Source organism: Dendrobates tinctorius, unplaced genomic scaffold (genome assembly GCF_039654945.1).
Source record: "Dendrobates tinctorius isolate UK_male_01 unplaced genomic scaffold, ASM3965494v1 ptg000056l, whole genome shotgun sequence".
Taxonomy (NCBI): Eukaryota; Metazoa; Chordata; class Amphibia; order Anura; family Dendrobatidae; genus Dendrobates; species Dendrobates tinctorius.
The window spans coordinates 20,957,630-20,979,801 of NW_027361724.1; the positions used below are offsets into that span (position 1 = coordinate 20,957,630).

Sequence of the window (22,172 nt, forward strand, 5' to 3'; positions counted from 1 at the left end):
AGCGCGCGGTCCACATGTTACCACTCATTAAGGTCATGAATATGGACACCACTCCTCTCCCATAGGCGTGGCACCCATATTCATGACCTTAATGAGCGGTACCACGTGACCGCGCGCACTCACAGGAAAAAGTTACCAGCGCCTGGACTCAGGTGAGCGGCGTTGAGAATGAGCGGCCGGGGGGAGAATGAGCGCAGCCCCCCGGGGGAGAGGAGAGTGAGGTGGGGGAGATGAGAGTGAGGGGGGGAAATGAGCCCAGCGGGGGAGATGAGAGTGAGGGGGGGGGAGATGAGAGTGAGGGGGGGAGATGAGCCCAGCGGGGGAGAGGAGAGTGAGGGGGGGGGAATGAGCCCAGTGAGGGGGGGAAATGAACCCAGCGGGGGAGATGAGAGGGGGGGAAATGAGCCCAGCGGGGGAGATGAGCCCATTATTCTCTATAGGGCATTATATGGGGCCTATTCTATATGTATGGAGCATTATATGTGGCCCATTATCTTGTTTGGAGCATTATATGGGGCCCATTATCCTGTCTGGAGCATTATATGGGGCCCATGATCCTGTATGTAGCATTATATGGGGCCCATTATCCTGTTTGGAGCATTATATGGGGCCCATTATCCTGTGTGGAGCATTATATGGGGTCCATTGTCCTGTGTGGAGCATTATATGGGGTCCATTGTCCTGTGTGGAGCATTATATGGGGCCCATTATCCTGTATGGAGCATTATATGGGGCCCATTATCCTGTTTGGAGCATTATATGGGGCCCATTATCCTGTTTTGAGCATTACATGGTGTCCATTATTCTGTATGGAGCATTATATGGGGCCCATTATTCTGTATTGATCATTATATGGGGGCTCATTATTCTATATGGATCATTATATTGGCCCATTATTCTGTATGAATCATGATATTGGGCCCGTTATTCTGTATGGAACATTATATGGTTTCCATTCTGTATGGATCATTATATGAGGCCCATTTGCTGTATGGAGTTCTGTATGGAGCATTGTATGGGGCCCATTATTCTGTATAGAGCATTATATGATGCCCATTTTTATGTAAGGAGCATTATATGCGGACCCTTTTTCTGTATGAAGCAATATATGGGGCTCATTATACTGTATGAAGCAATACATGGGGCTCATTATACTGTATGGAGCAATATATGGTGCTCATTATATTGTATGAAGCATTATATAGGGCTTATTCTGTATAGAGCAATATGTGGGGCTCATTATTCTGTATGGAGCATTATCTGAGGCTCATTATTCATTATGAAGCAATATTTGGGGCTTATTAGATTGTGTGGAGCATTATCTGAGGCTCATTATTCTTTATGAAGCAATATTTGGGGCTTATTATATTGTATGGAGCATTATATGAGGCTCATTATTCTGTATGAAGCATTATATGAGGCTCATTATTCTGTATGGAGCATTATATGAGGCTCATTATTCTGTATAAAGCAATATATGGGGCCCAATAAACTGTATGGAAGACTATGTGATGCCCAGAATACTGTATGGAGTTCTATACTGTCCGGTCTTAAATGAAAACTTTTGAATCCCCACTAGGGTACGCTCTGTGCTCTGCGAGGACTTGCTGGTTTCTGAGCTATTGTAGAATTTACAATAGAGATCACTCATGTAATGTAAGAAGTAAGTGATATCTTTGGCACTGCACTATACCTATATTTCTTTGCCGTATCTGTGCATCATGAACTGTGGTACGTGTTAAAGGGCCCACTGAGACACTTTCGCCCGGGGCCCACAAAAACCTGGAGCCGGCCCTGCCTCGGGGACCCGAACATATTCGAGCACGCCCAAGATACTCGGGATAACAACCGAGCATGATCAGATAACACGTTATCCGAGCACATTTCCTCATCGCTAGTCTCAGCGTATGAGAAAAACTGATGACACTCCGACCACAATCTGATCAAAGTCTGATCAGAAAAACTGGTTTGTTTTTCTTGTACATGGAATATGCTGATGTCTGAATGAACCTTAAAGAAGTTGTCGACTACTTGGACAACTTCTCCTACCCTACGCTTGGCCCTGATAAAATAAAAAAGCCTATACTCACCTCCCGTGCTGGCACCGTTCCCACACTGACGGCATTCACTCTCCCGTCTCCCGTGTTGTGACACGTGACCCTGTCGGACAACAGATCCGACGTCACAGTCCCTGCCTCCTGTCAAATTGAACATGAAGAGGAAGTGAGGGATCAGCTGCAGCCCGGACTTCCTCTTGTTCGATTTGTCAGAATGCGGGGATAGTGACGCCAGCGCCGATTGAGCGCCAGGTTCATATGTCCCAGCAACCGCACAATAGCCCTGGGACTGCGATTGCTTACACTGCTGGAACAGCGTTGGCACAGGAGGGGAGTATAGTTTTTTTATTTAATCGGGGCCAAACATTTCGATGAAGAAGGGGTTGTCTTAGTAGTGAACAACCCCTTTAAGAGAAATAATGTCAAGAAATAACATTGTCATTTGATTTAACGCTATTCTTTATATGAATATGATTTGCAGATAAAAATTGCAGAGAATGGTTGTGAAACTGTAATTGCCATTTTTGATAAACTCTACCTGATCAGCTTTACAGGTGATTTTCCTGCTATAGGCTATCCAGGACTTGGGCTGCTATACGCAGACTATCAGCATGATGAGGTAAGGCTTACTCACTGTTTGTGGTAATTTCCCTGTTTTGGATAACATCTGCATGCCATAACTAGCTTTCCTAGATAATATTATCTAAATTGATAATATCTCAGTTCAGTGAAATTCCCATCATCTGGTTTCTGTTATTCTGGCGTTTGCTTTTATGGACCTAGAATACAATGTAGGGTTTATGGCTCAGTTCACACATTTTATAAATATTATACTGCTAAATCAAGATTTAGTCTCTATTAAATCTGCGTCAATACATGTAAATTTAGCTGAAGTTTCATCGATTGCAATAGATAAAATCAGTAATAATTTTGCTTCCTCCCCTGCCCAGGAGTTGTGGTGTGATCAGACCATGTCCCTGCACAGTCAGACACAGCCATTACACAGTACACAGCGGGGGCACATTTATAAGATTATCTCAGCACAGGAACATTTTTTTTAAACAAAACCAATTGTGGAAATTATTATTACTATTATTAACGTTGATTCAAATTAACTTTGTTCACGGAAGACCCCTTTAAGGCTCATTCAAATGTCATTTTTTTTTTTTTTTTACATATGAGAAAAACAGACTGAATTTCCTCAACGATCTTCATCAGTTTAGTCCCCTTTTTTATTTGTTTTTCTAGCAGGTGAAATTAAAATGGTTTCTCCAGCATCAACTACAGCCTGACAATAACGTCTCATGCTGTTCACAATTGGTGAACAGCAACTCAGCTGATCCCATAGGTTTAGTATGGGATTCAAGTCTGGAGAAAGTACAGGCCTCTCCATTTGAGATACCCCGGTCTACAGCAGCCGTTCCCTAATGATATGATGAGCTGGAGCATTGTCGTCTATGAAGATGAAATTAGGCCTGTGTTACTCATGCAGAGGCACAATGACTGGAATGTTATTCAAGTAGTAGGGGTGGGTCGCCCTCAAGGGCTGTAAGGTACTCGGTACCAGGCCGTTGTCAGGGGAATGTGTCACAGCAGCGGTTACCCGATCCGTGGCCCTGGGCACCCAAGTAAATCAGTGGAAGTTTGTAATGTAATAGTTTGTGACGCCACCTGTGGTGCTCGGCAAGGGAGGTGTTAAGCCGACGCTGCAGACAGATCCTGTGGGACAGATGGTATGGTGCAGCAGTGATGGTATAGCCCTCCACAGGCAGGGCTGAGGTCCCAGGGCAGTATAGTTGTAATGGTTGTGGAAAGGCGCAGGCAGTGTAAAGGATGGTACCCAGATGTAGCGGTGCTGAGCGGGTTGGCGCAAGAATGAATGGAGGACACCGAGGCTTGCAGTTCCAAGGCTTTACTCACAGTCTGCGGTACACAAGGGTGCCTGCCTCTGGGCCGTGGCCTCCGGGTCAGAGACTCAGCCAACCTCCAGGCCAGATGGAAAGCTCCTTTCCAACACTCCGCCAACATGTACCTTTCCTGAACGACTCTATTGCGCCTTAAAGTGTGAAGATCTCCAGTACCGTGGTACCCTGGAGTTCCTCTTGTCATATGTTCCCAAGAACTCTACTCGTATGGCAGACAGCTGTAGCCTGCTTTGGGGACTCCCTTCTCCTGAGCTCTGGCTCTCTAATCAGTTGCTGTTGTGCCCCAAGTCTTAGATGGGAGTAGTGCATTTACAGCCAACTACTCCACCGGTGTCTGCTGCAGAACCATAAGTGTCCATACAACCTCGGGGACCGGGCCCCGGCCTTGCGCTGAGAACCTATAGGCAGGGTTCCTCTTCCAACCCACGTCCTCTCTGTTCTCCTTACTCCTTTGTTCCGTACTGATCTTTCTCTCTCTTATGGAAGCTTAGGTTGCAGTTCTACGTCTTTCTCCTTTTCCTTTCCCGTGCCAGCTGGCTCAGATCACTGAGCAAGCTGCAACACTCCTTCCTCTATCCCTCCTTCCAGGGATCCCCACTCCTCCAGAGTGGCTTCCTTCCCGACTGACCTTCTGTCAGACTGACTTGTAATCCTACACTTTCCCAATCTTTTATATCTCTCAACTCCACCCACCTCCCAGCACATCCAGTGTTCCAAGCAGGGAACCACCAGAGGTACTCTGCTACTCTCTAAGCACTGAGCCGCAATGTGGTTGTGCAGAACTACCCTGTTGTGTGGGGTGAGAGTGTTGGAGCATGGAAAGGAGTTCCCACCTAACCTGGATGGTGGGGCACTACACCTTAGGAGAAGGTGCAGTACCTCTGTGGCGACTGAGCCTCAGGGGCACCACAGGGGCTGGTCACTGTACCATTAACAACGTATAGGGCAGTTCTCGATTAAATAGACACATCTGCCCCAACTGTAACGCCGCCACCACCAAAGGCTCATCTGGGGACAACAGCGGCTGATGCATAACACTCTCCTTGACGTCTCCAACATCATTGGAGGCCATCATTTCTGCTCAGTGTGAATCGCCTTTCATCAGTGAACAGCACTGAGGCCCCCTGCTCCCTCGTTCAGCGTAGAAGATGCCTGTGCCTGGTGATGTGGTCAGGTACCCTTGCAGGTCGTCTAGCACACAAACCACGCTGATGTAAATGGTTTCACATTGTCTGACGTGACACTTGGGTGCCTCTCGCCTCAATTAAATGTACCTGGAGTTGTGTGGCATTCATCATCCGGTTCCAAAGGGCATTGTTCACAATGAAGCGGTCATCAGTGTGGGATGTGGCAGAGGACGTCCACTTCTCTGCCTTTCTGTGACTCTTCCAGTCTCTTTTGCAACCTACTGATGACATTCTAAGCTCAGTCGCCACTTCCGTCTGAGAATATCCTCCCTGTAGCTTCGCAATGGCGACATACTGCTGATCAATTTTTTAGGTGTCGTCTTGGTCTCAGGATGTCAAAATGTGAACAGCATGATGAGGACAACTTGTTTAATACCAATTATAATTGAACCCTGAAATGTATTGGATGATTCATGGATCAAACACCTGTTGGGAGTTTTGCCATTAAGCTACTTGTAAGGGTATGTTCCCACGGTCAGTAAACGCTGCGGGTTGGACGCTCCGTACCTCCACAGTGTTAAAACCGTAGCATCCAGATGTTACAGCACAGTGGATGGGATTTTATGAAATCCCATCTCCACTATGCTTCCCTGTGGAGACGCACATGCGGCCGCGTCTTTCCAAACCACAGCATGTCAATTTATGTAGCGGAGACACTCAGTCTCTGCTGCATAAATTACCCATTCATTATCATTAGATGAGGTAAAGCCGCATTATCTTCTTAGTCACATGCGTACGCAGCTTACTACGCATGGGTACTAATTTAAATAATGTTTTTCCTTGTTTCAGCCGGAAGTTCGTGCACACTGCAGTCCTTGCAATGAGCTGAGCTGACCAGAGAACTGCCATGCACGTGACCACCGGGGACGGGGTTATCTCCTGTTACTAGTCAAGTTCTCACGATCAGCTGACCACGAGAACTGCAGTGCATGGGACTGCCGGTGACCGAGTTATCTCCAGTTATCAGCAGTCATCAGCTTAAAGCTCCGCTGTGTCAGGATGTCAGGCTGGATAGTGGCATAATGCCACCGTTCAGCCAAAGGCATCCAGATGTAGCAGAGATGGACTCGTGGGACAGGATATATACCTTCTCCGCGGACAGGTATGGTATACTGTTGCTTTTTTATTTTATTTCTCTTCCAGGAGATCGAGGGTTTCGGTGGAATTAGGCGATGCAGTAAGTATGGTTTAATTAAGATCTATTAAAGGAGTCTGTGTGATTATTTCAATTAAATGACTTTATTCTGGCTGTGTCTTTATTTACCATATAACTATTGGATTAGTAATGGATAGGTGTCATAGACATTACTAAGTCGTGGGCTTGATGTCACCTGACAATACAAAGGTGATATCGACCCCACAAATATTACCCCACTTGCCACAGTTACAGGGCAAGTGGGAAGAGCCGGGTAAAGTGCCACAATTGGGGCATCTTTGAATGTTCCAGTTGTGGGGCAGCTGCGGGCTGCTAAACTTAGGCTGGTGAATGCCAAAATCCATGGGCCTCACCAGCCTGAGAATACCAGACCGCTGCTGTCTGCTTTATGCTTGGCTGATTAACAAAAATCGGGGGACCCCACGCTATTTTTTTGGGAGGTGATCTCACTATTTTTGCTAACTATCCAAGGTAAGCAGACTGCTGCGGCCTGGTTTTATCGGGCTGGTAAGGTTCATGGATATTGGATCTTTACCAGCCTGAAATACCAGTCCCAGTAGTCTGCTTTACTCTGGCTGGTTATCAAATATAGGGGACCCCCACCAATTTTTTTTTGTAAAGTTATTTATTAAAAAGGAGGTGATTTCCTCCACTTCCTGTGATTCATCATTATTTAAATTAGTACACATGCGTAGTAGGCTGCGTTTCCGCACTTAATACGCATGATACTAGAAAGATAATGCGGTTTTACGGCATCTAATGATAGTGAATGGATAATTTACGCAGCTACATAAGTTGACATGCTGCGGTCTGGAAAGACGCGTCGCATGTCCGTCTCTGCGGATGAGCCGCAGGCATCGGTGCACGTATAGTGGGCATGACAATTCTTGAAACATTGGGTACGCAAGACATGCGGATGTGTTGTTTTGATGCACCCGCAGACCGCACGGGAACGCAACAAGTTGTGTTTTGTGCGGACGTCGGGCACGTCAAAATGACGCATCTGCATACATACGCATGTCTTGCGTACCCAATGTTAAAGATAGGTATGCAGGACGCATGCAGAAGTATGCGGAAGTAGGCAGAGCTTCATTAAGGAAGTATGCAGCATTCCTCAAAGCCCCTGAATGCTAATCTAAACCCAGCCTTAAAAAAACAGCAACTTGTGCAAAAAGTCCTGAAACAGTGAACAGTTGGATGTGTGCAGTCAAAAGCTTAGAGACGTCACATTAAAGGGAACCTGTCGGCAGGACTGTGCACAAGTAACCTTCCAAAAGCCATACAGATGAATACCTAATCAGAGCACCACATGAAGGCCGCCCTGGAGCACGAGCATATCATTACCTCAAAACTGAAAATAAAGATTAAACAACAACCACAAGGTGGATTTCATCAACTCCAAAAAGGAGTGGTTCTGCAGGTGGGGACCACAGACCACATCTCAGTAGCAATGCTTTCTGGCTGATGTTTTGGTCACTTTTGAATATTGGTTGTGCTTTCACACTCGTGGTAGCATGAGACGGACTCTACAACCCACACAAGTGGCTCAGGTAGTGCAGCTCATCCAGGATGGCACATCAATGCGAGCTGTGGTAAGAAGGTTTACCATATCTGTCAGCGTAGTGTCCAGAGGCGCTACCAGGAGACAGGCCAGTACACCAGGAGATGTGGAGGGGGCCATAAGAGAGGAACAACCCAGCAGCGGGACCGCTACCTCAGCCTTTGTGCAAGGAGGAACACTGTCAAAATGACCTCCAGCAGGCGACAAATGTGCATGTGTCTGCACAAACGGTTAGAAACCGACTTCATGAGGATGGTCTGAGTGCCTGACGTCCACAGATGGGGGTTGTGCTCACAGCCCAACACCGTGCGGCCCTCCAAAGAAATGCCACCCCACACCATTACTGACCCACTGCCAAACCGATCATGCTGAAGGATGCTGTAGGTAACAGATCGCTCTCCATGGCGTCTCCAGACTCTGTCACATGTGCTCAGTGTGAGCCTGCTTTCATCTGTGAAGAGCACAGGGCGCCAGTGGCGAGTTTGCCAATCCTGTTGTTCTGTGGCAAATGCCAAGCGTCCTGCACAGTGTTGGGGTGTGAGCACAACCCCCATCTGTGGACGTCGGGCACTCAGGTCATCCTCATGGAGTCAGTTTTTAACAGTTTGTGCAGACACGTGCACATTTGTGGCCTGATGGAGGTCATTTTGCAGGGCTCTGGCAGTGCTCCTCCTGTTCCTCCTTGCACAAAGGCTGAGTAGTAGTCTTGCTGCTGGGTTGTTGCCCTCCTATGGCCCCCTCCACGTCTCCTGGTGTACTGGCCTGTCTCCTGGTAGCACCTCCAGCCTCTGGACACTACGCTGACAGACACAGCAATCCTTCTTGCCACAGCTCGCATTGATGTGCCATCCTGGATGAGCTGCACTACCAGAGCCATTTGTGTGGGTTGTAGAATCCGTCTCATGCTACCACAAGTCTTGAAAGCACAACCAAAATTCAAAAGTGACCAAAACATCAGCCAGAAAGCATTGGTACTGAGATGTGGTCCCCACCTGCAGAACCACTCCTTTATTGAGGGTGTCTTGATAATTGCCAATTGCACAACAGCATGCGAAATTGATTGTCAATCAGTGTTGCTTCCTAAGTGGACAGTTTGATTTCACAGAAGTTTGATTTACTTGGAGCTATATTCTGTTGTTTAAGTGTTCCCTTTATTTTTTTGAGCCGTGTATATATATTTGGGGGGGTCACCATTTTCCTGGAGTAAATATCGCAGCCGTGGTTTTTTTTATGTTAATTTTTTTTGCTTAAGGTAACTTGGGATGGAGCCGGCTGATGTCTGTAGTCTGTCCGGGCTCAGATCTCATACTCCATCCCCTCTCCCCATTACACTTTTGTAGCAAGTGCAATTAATATCTCTTACAAGACAATTATTGAAAATCCCTTGAATCCAGCTTTTAGCATGTGAGTGTTGATCCACTCCCTGGTCCATACATCAGGGGGTCCTATAGTGTGAAGATCCCGCGGTCCAGAATACATGAGTCTGTAGGTGGAGGCAGCCTTGGACACTGAGTGTCTGCGGAGTGCCTGCTCCAGTGTCAGTGCTGCAGGAGACCCTCCGAGTGTGGGGGAGGAGACAGGAAGGAGAGGCTGAGAGGAGGAGGAGAAGCCAAGGGAAGAGACTCACGGAGGAAGAGAGGAAAACACAGCAGGATCGGGACGCCGTCTTGCAGGGAATAGAAAGACACAGCCGGGGAAACGGTCCTGGAAGCTCCGTCACTCACCGGAGACAGTCCGCGCCCGGTGACCGGCAGGCTGTGCCTACTACAGCATGGAGAGCTGAGAGATCGAGACTGCTTCCTCCTGCCGGCTGCTGCCCTTGCTTTTCCTTAGTACACCCTGCCTTCCATCGGATCACATCCAGCGGATCACCCTCATACAACCAACGTTCTATTAGATCACTTCCATTACCTAGGGATCTACCCGATCACCCCTATACATTCATCGTTCCATCCGATCAAGCTCCCTACAGCCAACGTTCCATCAGATCACCCCCATACACCCAACGTTCCATCAGATCACCCCCATACACCCAACGTTCCACTGGATCACCCTCATACAACCAACGTTCTATTAGATCACTTCCATTACCTAGGGATCTACCCGATCACCCCAATACATTCATCGTTCCATCAGATCACCCCCATACAACCAACGTTCCATCAGATCGCCCCCATACAGCCAACATTCCACTGGATCACCCCCATACACCCAACGTTCCCTAAGCCAATTACTACCCTTCTCTTCCTCTTTGAACACCCCAGCTTACCCGATTCCATCAGTGACTCCTGTTCTTCCTCCTACCACTCCTCTTTGGTGGTCTCCATCAGATGACCCCTCTCCACTCTGCTTGCCCTCCCTGTTGCCATTCATCTGGTGGCCTCCCCAATAAATATTCATCTCTTTTCCCAACACTCACTGTGCCATCCATAAGACAGGTCCTCCTCTCATTCATATTCTCTTTTCTTGCCCCCTTCCCTGTATACTGTCATCTTGCAGTACTAGTTGAGCTCTCCTGGACCACATCTTCACCACTGACCTCTATCAGGTAATTGCTATCCATGTGCATCACTTTAGCAGAACTGCCTTGGATTAGACCTTCCAGATCTGTCTGTATTGTACTGTAACAGATGATTAGATGTCTGTCATATTGCAGCCATGCCCCTCATATGACCTTACTGTGTATATAGCATGTGTCCTGTATACCTCAGCTGTCACATCCATTCACAGGACTTTTGTGTTCCTAATGAAAACACATTCAAGATCTTCACATCTCCAGTTTCAATGTCCTGATTTTTCTGCCAGTATATAGGATATTAGGCATTATCCCTGTATGCTTTTATAATTGCATTTACTGGTCCCTTCTAACCCCTCTCCCCTCCTGATCATTGCCCTCTGGCACTCTGCTTGATATCTACCCTACATATATTACATTGCACCCCCAGGCTGGATATGTGAGGCCCTCCTCAGCCTTGGAAAGATGAACTACCAGCAGCAGCTGGCCAACTCGGCCGCCATTCGGGCTGAAATCCAGCGATTTGAATCTGTGCACCCCAATATCTACTCAATATATGAACTCTTGGAGCGACTTGATGAACCTGCGCTGCAGAACCAAATCCGAGAGCATGTCATAGCCATAGAAGGTAAGTGTAGGGTGTGTGAACACCTTCCTATAATGTGATGTGTGCGTTCTTTGTGGTTCGAAGTAAGAATTCTAGATCTTACTTGGTTATTTTTTCCTATACACAATGTTAATTACTCTGTACTCCCAGTATTAACCCAATCAATGCTGTCACTGCAATATCATGCAACATATGATTCTTCACCCCTTGTCTGATGACCCATTCTCTCTGGAGAAACCTGTATTTATATGAAGTGTATATTGCTACATTTATGTATTATAAATATCATGTGTTTTTCTGCAGTATATTATTATTGTAAATATTTTATTTGCAGGATATTGTATGGATTGGGCTGGTGCGTGTGCACATGGGGGCTGGGATATGCTTGCGTCCCTTGGGCTTTCTACACTGCTCCATTTGCTCATTGTTAAAAGAACAATTCCATAAAAAGTATGAAGTGAGCACAATGCTTTGTGCGCATCCGTGGGAGCGGAGGAATGCAGATTGCTGTAAATATTTGCTATGAACGCCCATTATTCTGTGCATGGTCTTGAATATATTAGAACAAACTCTCTGATGTATTCTCTCTCTCGTTCAACATGCGTTTTGCTTCACACGCGTACTTTTTTGTATGGCACATCATTTTCATTTGAGGTTTAAATTGGCTAATATCTGCTTTCCAGGGTTAAAGTGGACCCCCATGCATACTCTCCTGCCCGGCATATATTCTTTAGGCGTCATACGGTAGCTTAGGCAACTATCCAGTTCGGCGTGCAGTTGGGTCTCTCTCTACCCAATGTATCCCATATATCATGGGAGATCATGTCTGAAAGTATACCTGGCGAGGCCTAAAACATTTAGGAAGTAATAATAATCTTTATATAGCGCCAAGATATTCTGCAGCAATTTACAGTTTGCACACATTATCATCGCTGTCCCCGATGGGGCTCACATTCTAAATTCCCTACCAGTATGTCTTTGGAGTGTGGGAGGAAACCCACGCAAACACGTGGAGAACATACACACTCCTTGCAGATGTTGTCCTTGGTGGGATTTGAACCCAGGACTCCAGCGCTAACCACTGAGCCACTGTGCCGCCACATCTTGGTTTACCTCTGGGAGACGCTTCCAGTATACGCTCTAAACATATCAATAAGGATCCTTTTATCCTATGAAGTCCAAAAGAGTATCGTTTGTGATTTTGGGGGTGCCGAAGAACTATAGAATAATGTGATTGTCTATACTATTCTATAAAAAGGTATAAAAAAAAGTATACGCTATGAGCACTGTATACTCATATCGCTCTGTATTGGTGTACAGTGTATGGTGCAGCCTTTCATGAGTGGGATACATGTGTCCGTGGCCTGTAGTGTGTTGGGCATAAGGCCCCTGCTATTGACCATTAGGCCGCATTCACACATCCGTTTATCCCGGACCGTGATTTACTGACCGGCTGTGGGTCTCCGGACCTGAATTCAGCAGCCTTGTAGGCATATGTGACGTGGAATCGTTCAGGCCGGGAGACCCACAGCTGCTCCATGCTCTGCAGTCGGTTCTCGGACCGTGACACTCGGATGTATGAATCCAGCCTAAGCCAAATTTGGAGCCAGTGAGACGCAATCCGAACAAGGACCAACATCTCCAGATCATGGAATGTTCAGTTTTGATGAGGAGACCAGTGGCCCATCCAGTTATCATCATGTTTTATGACTGTTGAATTTGGTCTGAGGCCTACGTTGCACCAGTGACGTTCTTTTTTTTTTTTTTTTCCTCTGTATGTTTCTTAATGGTGTCTTGTATTATCACAATATTTTTTCTTTATAAATGCAGCATGAAAAAAAATGAAAGGCACAAACTTTTGTTTTCACAACTGTTTTTAAATGCGATGGTTTGGGATTCCTTCTTCATATATTGTAATATTTATATAGTTCTTTCTTTCTGATATAGTCTATGGCATTCAGTGGACCGTGGTGTTGTTTTTCATATGTTCAACATCATATCGGACAGGCCGCAGCTCTCCCCATCTGATTATGATGGCTGCATAGAAATACATGAAGTGGTCACACTCGGGTCGGGAGAGCCACCGGCCAGTCTGTGCATCGCGGTTCGATCTCAGTCCGATTTATACAGCAGTCTGACTGCGCTCTAATAGATCGTCCTGTTCTCATAGAATATCGTTGTTCTCGGCAGCAGATCTTCTGTTTACATGTGATTTATAAGCACACTTAAAGGGAATCAGTCACCCCATTTTTGGCCTATATGTTGCAGAATGCTGTAGATAAGCCCCTGATGTAACCTGAAAGAAAAGAAAAACAAGTTAGATTATACTCACTGGGGGGCGCGGTGGTTGTCGCGGTCCGGTCTGGCGCCTCCCATCTTCTAGCTATCACATCCTCCTCCTTAAGGGCCTGTCACACTAAGCGATATCGCTAGCCATATCGCTATAACTTGTGACGTTATAGCGAAATTGCTAGCGATATCGCTATGTCTGATACTTACCTACGACCGGCTCCCCCGCTGGTTATCGCTGATCGCGCGAGAACGTCCTGGACCGTTTCTCGTCGTCTGCTTCCTGCGGCGCTTCCTGTGGAGAGGCGAGCAACGAGCATGGAGGCGGGCGGGAGGACGCAGGATCGCCTGGTGTGACAGGTAAGTAGCGACCCCCGTCCCCAGCGATGTCGCTAGTGAGATCTGCCTGTGTGGCAGCTCACTAGCAACCACTTAGCGATGTACCAGCGATACTGACCGCGTCATATCGCTGGTCGGGATCGCTGGTACATCACTAAGTGTGACAGTACCTTTACTTCTGCCATGGCTCCTGCGCAGGCGTACTTTATCTGCCGTGGTGAGAGCAGAGTAAAGTACTGCAGTGCGCCGGGAAAGGTCAGAGAGGTTCGGCGCCTGCACACTGCAGTACTCTGCTCTCAACAGGACAGATAAAGTACGCCTGCGCAGGAGCCACAGCAGAAGTAAGGAAGAGGACGTAATCGCATGAAGATGGGAGGCATCGGACCGGACCCCCGGGTCCCTGATGACGGTGCCGGCAGCTTATAGGCCAAAAATGGGGTGACAGATTCCCTTTAAGAAGCATTTCACCTGTGAGTTAGCGCGTGGAATGGTGGGTAAGTGTCTAAACTCTGTGGCTTGGAGCAAAAGGTGTCAATATCCTGGCCAGAGTGTTAGCCATGTTTGGCCAGCCATCTACTATAATTGGCAGCATCAAAAAGAGCCGATTACTCACTTATTAATGCTTTCAACTAACACTCATCCCTGCAGGAGTGCTCATTCCCAATGATCAGCCTGTGGGGCTTGTTATGGTTTGTTCATGGACTGAAATTAGCACATCGAAATACACTGTAAAGTGTATGGCCACCTTTGACTGCTTCATGTATTTCTGTGCAGCTGTCACACTCGGGTCGGGGCAGCCGCCGGCCAGTCCGTGCACTGCGTTCCAATTCCTGTTCGATTTAGACAACCATCTGACTTCATCCTTGGAATTTATAGGTTTCTCTTAATTATTCCTTTGTCTATGTTTAGTGGATATTTATAAGCAAAATTATTTTATGTGCACGCTTACACATGAATGAAGTGAAATCTGTGGCACATAATGCACAAGGCGAGGCGTCCTGCTGACCTGAGCCAACTGCCAGAGAGGTATATATTATGCTGTTGGCTCGGAGGTAAAATAGATTGTAAAGTACGGCTGCCATGTGATCTTGTGAATCCACGTGCAGCTCCGCGTTATTGTCTGCGTTGCGATGCGTGCCGGAGTTGTCTGTTACATGCACTCTCCTGGTCTTGTAAAACTAGTGCATGCTCGATCGTACGTGTGCAAAATCGCTCGTGTGCACTGGCGCATAGACCAACCTCAATCTTTGTGTTGTCTGGTTGAGGCACGTTGACTGAATATATGGCCGTCTCAATAAGGTGGGAGGGTAAATTCACACGTAGTGGATCTGCTTCCGAAAATGTATTTGATGCAAGAATGTAATATAAATCGCAGTACCTGTCTGGCCTCCTGTGATGACATTTTGTCCATTGATATTTATTTTTACAATGTACAAGTTTCCCCATGAATAATTATCTTATGTAGTGATGAAGGAGGGTTTCACACTCTGGACCATCCCTCCTCTACATTCAGTCTTCTCAGCAGTGCCAATCGGGCAGATTATAGATTTGTCTACTTGTGAATTCATTGAAGATTAGCTCATGGAACCCATCCTGATCTTCACAATTCTGGTATAAGGGCTCGTTCAGACTACATATTAAGTGTCAGTGTGTTGTCTGTTTGTAAACCCGTTCAGAGACCGCACGTGGCCTGATGTCCTGTGTGTTAAAAGATCCCAGCATGTGCTACTTTGATCTGCTTTGCAGATTACACACTCCCATCATAAGCCGGTTGCATAAAAAAAGCATCACATCCATGTTACCATCCCTATATCATGGGTTTTTTACAGATCCATTGCAGTTATTATTTTTGACAAAATGTACCGTATATTTTTAATTTTTGTTGTATGAAGTGGACACCATATAGAAATATAAAACTGACATCTGGATGAATTCTGATGGGGAAGCAGACTATAAAAAACAAATTCTAGATGCAAAACGGACATTTTTAGACTGTCTGAACCCAGCTTAAAGAGGCTGTGCACTACTTGAGCATTGATGAAATATCCTTAGGATAGTCATGAATGTTTGATCGGTCGGGGTCCAACACCCGGCATCCCCGCCGATCAGTTGTTACCTGAGCTGCTGGCCAGAAATACTCACTTGCGGAGCTGGCCGTCTTCTCATGGTGGCTGCAGCTGGGTACTGCACATCTGCCCCCTATTCAAATAAATAGGTGGCGGATGTGTAGTCCCCTGTGGCGGTCACTAACAGAAGACTGCCAGCTCCGCAAGTGAGTATTTCTGGCCGCTGCAGTGATGATGTTGCCGCTGTTCCCGGAGTGTGACATGACGTTGTGTCAGGTGCAGGGTGGATGGCTACTGAAATGGTGAAGGCTGCAGCTGATGAGCGGCTACACTGGTTTTATTTAGGGTCCTGAATTGATTGTCCGGTAGTAGACAATCCCTTTAACCATATTGCAGGTCTAGTTCCACGCCAGACACCTGACGTGTACTCTGTGTTGCCTTGTGCCTCATGTGACACTTAATTGGGTATCACGACCGAATACTCCACTGCTGTCATGGTTTCCATTCAGACATCAGAGGAAGAACACCTGGTATCTGTATCTGCACAGTAAGGCTGAGTGCAGACGGACTTTTTGGCCCTGCGGATTTTTCAGCGCAGAATGGAAGAAATCCGCAGGTCAAATTACCTGCATTTTTCCTGCGGATTTCTTCCATTTTTCATGCGGTTTTCCTGCGTTTTTTGTGCGGTTTTCCACTGCGGATTTGGTGACAGGGGAGATGGAAAACCGCACAAAAGAAGTAACATGCTGCGGTTTTTGTACCGTGGGAAAACCGCGTGGAAAAATCTGCAGCGTCTGCACAGCGTTTTTCTTTTTACATTTATTTTAAGGCTACTGTACATCACAATGCAGAAATGCAACGTTTCTGCGCGGTAAAATCCGCTGCGGAACCGCTGCAAATCTGCATCGTGTGCACACAGCCTAAATCTTGGCCTCGATGGTGGTGAGAAAACATTCACTCAAAGGTGAAGCGAGTCACCCGCAAGGCCCAAAATGTGATTTGTGAGCTTTTTGACTGATCCGATAAAACTTCTTTTGCCGTCTCTGATCAGATCTGACATTTAGTGTATGGATCTCTAGTGGATAATGGATGGCCGTGTGCTATCGGATTACTGGACGTATACTGAATCATCTAACGCGCTGTCTATAGTGCCGCTCGTCTGCAGCCTTGTTCTTACACATTAGTTGGATATTATTGTTTTTGGCTTTTTAGACTGTCAGCGGAATGTAGAAAATGAGATTAGGAGGCAGTTTTCTCGTCTTGAGTCAGCAATTTTCAGTTGGTTTTTGTGTCCGAGTGCTCCAGAAGTCGTACAAGTGTATCAAGCGGTGGTCGATGGCTTAGGCTATGTGCACACGGTGCGGATTCTGCTGCGGATTCGCAGCGTTTCTTTCCCTGCGGGTCCGCAGCAGTTTCTGCTGCGTTGTACAGTACCATTGTTTGCATTGGTAAAACCAAAAAAGCTGTGCACATGCTGTGGATTTTTCGGCGGGTTACAATCCACAGTATGTCAATTCTCTGTGCGGATTTCATCTGCGGTTTCACACCTTCTCCATTGTAGAGGTGTGAAACCGCAGGGCTAAACCGCAGCCTAATCCGCAGGTAAACCGCAGGTCTTTTGACCTGAGATTTTACCTGCAGATTTTTACAAATCCGCGCGGAAAAATCCGCAGGACCAAAATCTATGTGTGCACATAGCCTTAGGTTTCCTGCATTGACTCCGAGTGAATATTCCTGAACAGAACTATTAATGGCATTGACTGTCACCTGCAGTCGTGTGCGCACCGTTTCCCTCTGCAGCAGCAACTGCATGACAAAAAGGGGTCTCACTAAAGAATAGCAAGTCACATTGTAGAGCGGCAGCTCCGTGTTAGGAGAATGTTCACACATAGAGTCCAGTTCATCAAAGCTTTTACATTAGTATTTCCATGTAAAAAATCTTTTTAAATTCGCATAATTTTGGCGCAACTGGCAGCCATGCTAAAACTATGACTCTTGGCGTTGTCACGCTGTTTTCACTCAGCTCCGCGGCGAGGACGTGATACCTGCCACTTGTGAAATTCATGATGAGCGGTAGCGTTCACTACACCCCGAGTCTTACTCCAGCAGGGACTGGAGTAATATTGATGGTGAGGTGCACTCACCACTCATCCAACTCTTTTGATTCATTAAGAGGCTTTGAGTCTTTTGGCTTAGTTTTGGCTCCAAAAACTAAGTGGAAACGCTCTAAAATTTCAGCCCCGAGAGCTCAGCAATAAAAGACTCAATGTGAACAAACTCTTATTAGGACTCGTTCACACGACCATATTTTTGGTCCAAGTGCTGTCTGTGAAAAAAAACACGGAATGTACTCGGATCAGTGTTATCCAATGGGGTCGTGCAGATGAGATGATTTTATTTGTGACCGAATCTGAATCTGCATGTGAAAAAAAAAAAAGCCGCATGCACTAGTTTCTTCCATAAATCGGATGAGACTCACTCATTCAAGTTTTTGGGTGCGTGAAAAGAATCGGGTGATATGTGCAGCCACAGAATAGCAAAAGTTTTTTACTGTTTCAGTGCAGTTTTGTAACATAGGAAATTGTAAATGATCTTATAAATGATTAATATCTGCTGCTGTAAAAAAAAAAAAAAAAGGATTGTATATAGACTGCGCACGGAGAGAGAAAAAATCGTCAGAATTTTCTTGATGAAGTTCTGAGCAATTTTTTTTTTTTTACTCTTGTGTGAATGGTAAAGTACAGCTGAAACAGACAGCAAAAGTTTGAGGCCTGACAACCCCTCTCAGGTTGATGGTCTCCTCTGGAGACATATTTGTGGCTAAGTTCTTCAGGGTTCATTCAATCGAGGATATTATACATGCATCTTGTGCGTTGCGGGTGGCACTTCAAACTTCAGATGAGAGTCATGTAAAAAAAAAAAAAAGTTTTATCCTGCATTTATCCTGCACTATTCTTTTCCGTATTACGGAAGTGACTCGCCTATTCAAGTCTATCAGTGCACAAAAATCTTCCAGATCCCCCATACATTGTCAGTAGTAATAGAGGATTTATATTTGGGCTTGTAACTTTTTTTTTAAACTGTTGATATACAGTATAAAAATGGATGTCGAAAGTAAAAACAAATACAGCTGGATGGAGTAGAGATGAACCATTTTTCTGTATGAAAAATGTACAAATTTTCATATTCTCATCTGAACCTGATCTAAGGCCTCCTTCACACATACTTGTTGTATCCGTTTTTTGTTTTTTTTTCATGGATGCAAGACGTACCAATTATAATCTATGGTGCTATTCACATGTCCATTTTTTTCCGGTATCGCAGATAACAATGGCCAATGCAATCTATGGGTCCTTTAAAATCACGGACCGCACACTGATGGCATCAGCGTACAGTCCATGTGCTGTCTGTGATTAACATTGCAAAAGATAGGAAAAGCTTTGTATTTTCTTGATCCATCCGTGAAAAATACTGATGGTAAAAGCGGACATAAAGACCAAACCCTGATGACTTGCTGACCCAAAACACTGATGACACACTGACCCAAAACACTGATGACACACTGACCCAAAACACTGAGGACACACTGACCCAAAACACTGAGAGCACACTGACCCAAAACACACAGAGCACACTGATCCAAAACACTAAGCACACACTGACGCAAAACACTGAGGGCACACTGACCCAAAACACTGAGGGCACACTGACCCAAAACACTGAGGACACACTGACCCAAAACACTGAGAGCACACTGACCCAAAACACTGAGGGCACGCTGATCCAAAACACTGAGGGCACGCTGATCCAAAACACTGAGGGCACACTGACCCAAAACACTGAGGGCACACTGACCCAAAACACTGAGAGCACACTGATCCAAAACACTGAGGACACACTGACCCAAAACACTGAGAGCACGCTGATCCAAAACACTGAGGGCACGCTGATCCAAAACACTGAGGGCACACTGACCCAAAACACTGAGGGCACACTGACCCAAAACACTGAGAGCACACTGATCCAAAACACTGAGGACACACTGACCCAAAACACTGAGAGCACGCTGATCCAAAACACTGAGAGCACGCTGATCCAAAACACTGAGGGCACACTGACCCAAAACACTGAGAGCACGCTGATCCAAAACACTGAGGGCACACTGACCCAAAACACTGAGAGCACACTGATCCAAAACACTGAGGACACACTGATCCAAAACACTGAGGGCACGCTGATCCAAAACACTGAGGGCACGCTGATCCAAAACACTGAGGGCACGCTGATCCAAAACACTGAGGGCACGCTGATCCAAAACACTGAGGGCACGCTGATCCAAAGCACTGAGGGCAACACTGATCCAAAAAACTGGTGACACTGGTACCAATTTCTCATGTATGTATTTAAACACAAATGTGTGATTGAGGCCATAAGCTGGTTTTGCCAACTGCATTTTTTTCATACAGTGATGTGTAATATGTGTGATCATATTGCGCATTATCACTCTCCCCAGGTCCAGCGCTGAGTCTCCCCTGCTGTTCTTTGTGTCTGTTATTGTCTGCAGTGCTGATGTCATGTCAACACCAGTGAAGTCAGCGGCACCTGCCATCAACCCAGCCAGAACTAGGCTGTGTGCACACGATGCAGATTTGCAGCGGTTCTGCAGCGGATTTTACCGCGCAGAAACGTTGCATATCCGCATTGTGATGTACAGTAGCTTTAAAATCAATGTAAAAAAAAAAAACGCTGTGCAGACGCTGCGGATTTTTCCGCGCAGTTTTCCTGTGGTACAAAATCCGCAGCATGTTACTTCTTTTGTGCGGTTTTCCATCTCCCCTGTCACCAAATCCGCAGGGGGAAAACCGCACAAAAACCGCAAGAAAACCGCAGGAAAAATGGAAGAAATCCGCAGGAAAAATGCAGGTCATTTGACCTGCGGATTTCTTCCATTCTGTGTGGAAAAATCCGCAGGGCCAAAAAGTCCGTCTGCTCTCAGCCTTAAACTCACTGACTGCAGAGCTATTGACCTGACATCGGCACCATAAACAATAACTGACATGGGAAGCAGTGGTGGAGACTCAGTGACGGACCCAGGGAGCGTGAATAAAGCCTTTTTTTTTTTTTTTTTAAACTGCGCCTGTGGGCAGGGGTTCTCTGAAAGTGGAAAACCTCCTTTAAGATCTGCATTGTGTTAACCTTAAGGCTGAGTTCACACGTGGCGTTTTTTTCGCGTTTCCGCGGCGGTTTTAACCGCGCGATTTTGCCGCGAAAAATAAGCATCCCATGCATTCCTATGGGATTCCGCAATGCTGTGCTAATGCTGCGGTTTCTACCGCGGCGGAATCGCTTCGCGGTAAAAACCGCAGCATGCTCATTAATTTGCGGAATCGCGGCGATCCCGCACCCATAGGAATGCATTGTTCCGCTTACTTCCCGCATGTGGCTGTGCACAACATGCAGAAAGTAAGCAGAACAATTGCGGATGATACCCACGGTCCGGAGGAGAGGAGACTGTCCTCCGGGCTTTGGGTACTATATCCCTGTAAAAAATAGAATTTAAAATAAAAAATATTGTTATTCTCACCCTCCGACGTCCCGCGCAGCCTTCCCGCTTCTCTCCACGCTCCCGGTCCCAGTAGTCCTTCGCGAAAATGCTCGCGATGACGTCATCGCGGGCATTTTCGCAAAGGATTACTGGGAACGGATGCGCGGGAAGTCGAGGGTGAGAATAACACCGTTTTTTATTTTTTTTTTACATTCTATCTTTTACTACTGATGCTGCATAGGCGGCCTCAGTAGTAAAAAGTTGGTCACACTAGTCAAACACTGTGTTTGATGAGTGTGACCAACCTGTCAATCAGTTCTCCAAGCGATGCTACAGATCGCTTGGAAAACGCTAGCATTTTGCAAGCTAATTACGCTTGCAAAATGCTAGTTTTTCCGCGGGAAAATCGCGGGAATTTAAAATGCGATTTTCCCACGGACTGGAATTCCGGAATTCTCGCGGTAATTTCCGCGAGAGTTCCGGTACGTGTGCACTTAGCCTAACACAGAAAAACATAGTAAAACAAACTTATAAAAATTCTCTGTTGTGAAAAAGTAACAGTAAACAGCAAGTGCTAGTAGTAACAAAACAGGGTATTTGGTTGATATATTTTTTTTGCAAAAAATGCATACTAAACCGCTCTACCAAACATCAAGGTATACCCACATCAGAGCAGTCCCTAACTGATGTATTTAAAAATCTGATCATGTGTTTAGTACCTGCATGAGCCGAATTCAGGTGGGTAATGTCCGATGTGGACACGCTTATGGGCCATGCACTTATAAGCCGTCTTCCATAGCGTGTCCACATCGGACACTACCCACCTGAATCCGGCTCATGCAGGTACTAAACACATGATCAGATTTTTAAATACATCAGTTAGGGACTGCTCTGATGTGGGTATACCTTGATGTTTGGTAGAGCG

The 22,172-nt window shown here is 46.2% G+C and overlaps 1 protein-coding gene across 4 annotated transcripts in view; it reads left to right on the forward strand.

Moving 5' to 3' along the window:
• Window positions 1-9,334: 9,334 nt before the first annotated feature.
• AGAP1 (ArfGAP with GTPase domain, ankyrin repeat and PH domain 1) overlaps window positions 9,335-22,172 on the forward strand; it is a 502,402-nt gene continuing 489,564 nt past the window's right edge. The window contains exons 1-2 of one of the 4 annotated variants that reach the window (XM_073577587.1): window positions 9,335-10,434; window positions 10,832-11,029. In XM_073577587.1, the coding sequence (XP_073433688.1) occupies window positions 10,867-11,029 (163 nt within the window). In that variant the 5' untranslated portion in view covers window positions 9,335-10,434; window positions 10,832-10,866. Of the gene's footprint in view, window positions 11,030-22,172 lie in introns of all 4 variants that reach the window. The other 3 variants (XM_073577586.1, XM_073577588.1, XM_073577589.1) reach the window with 3 other exon arrangements.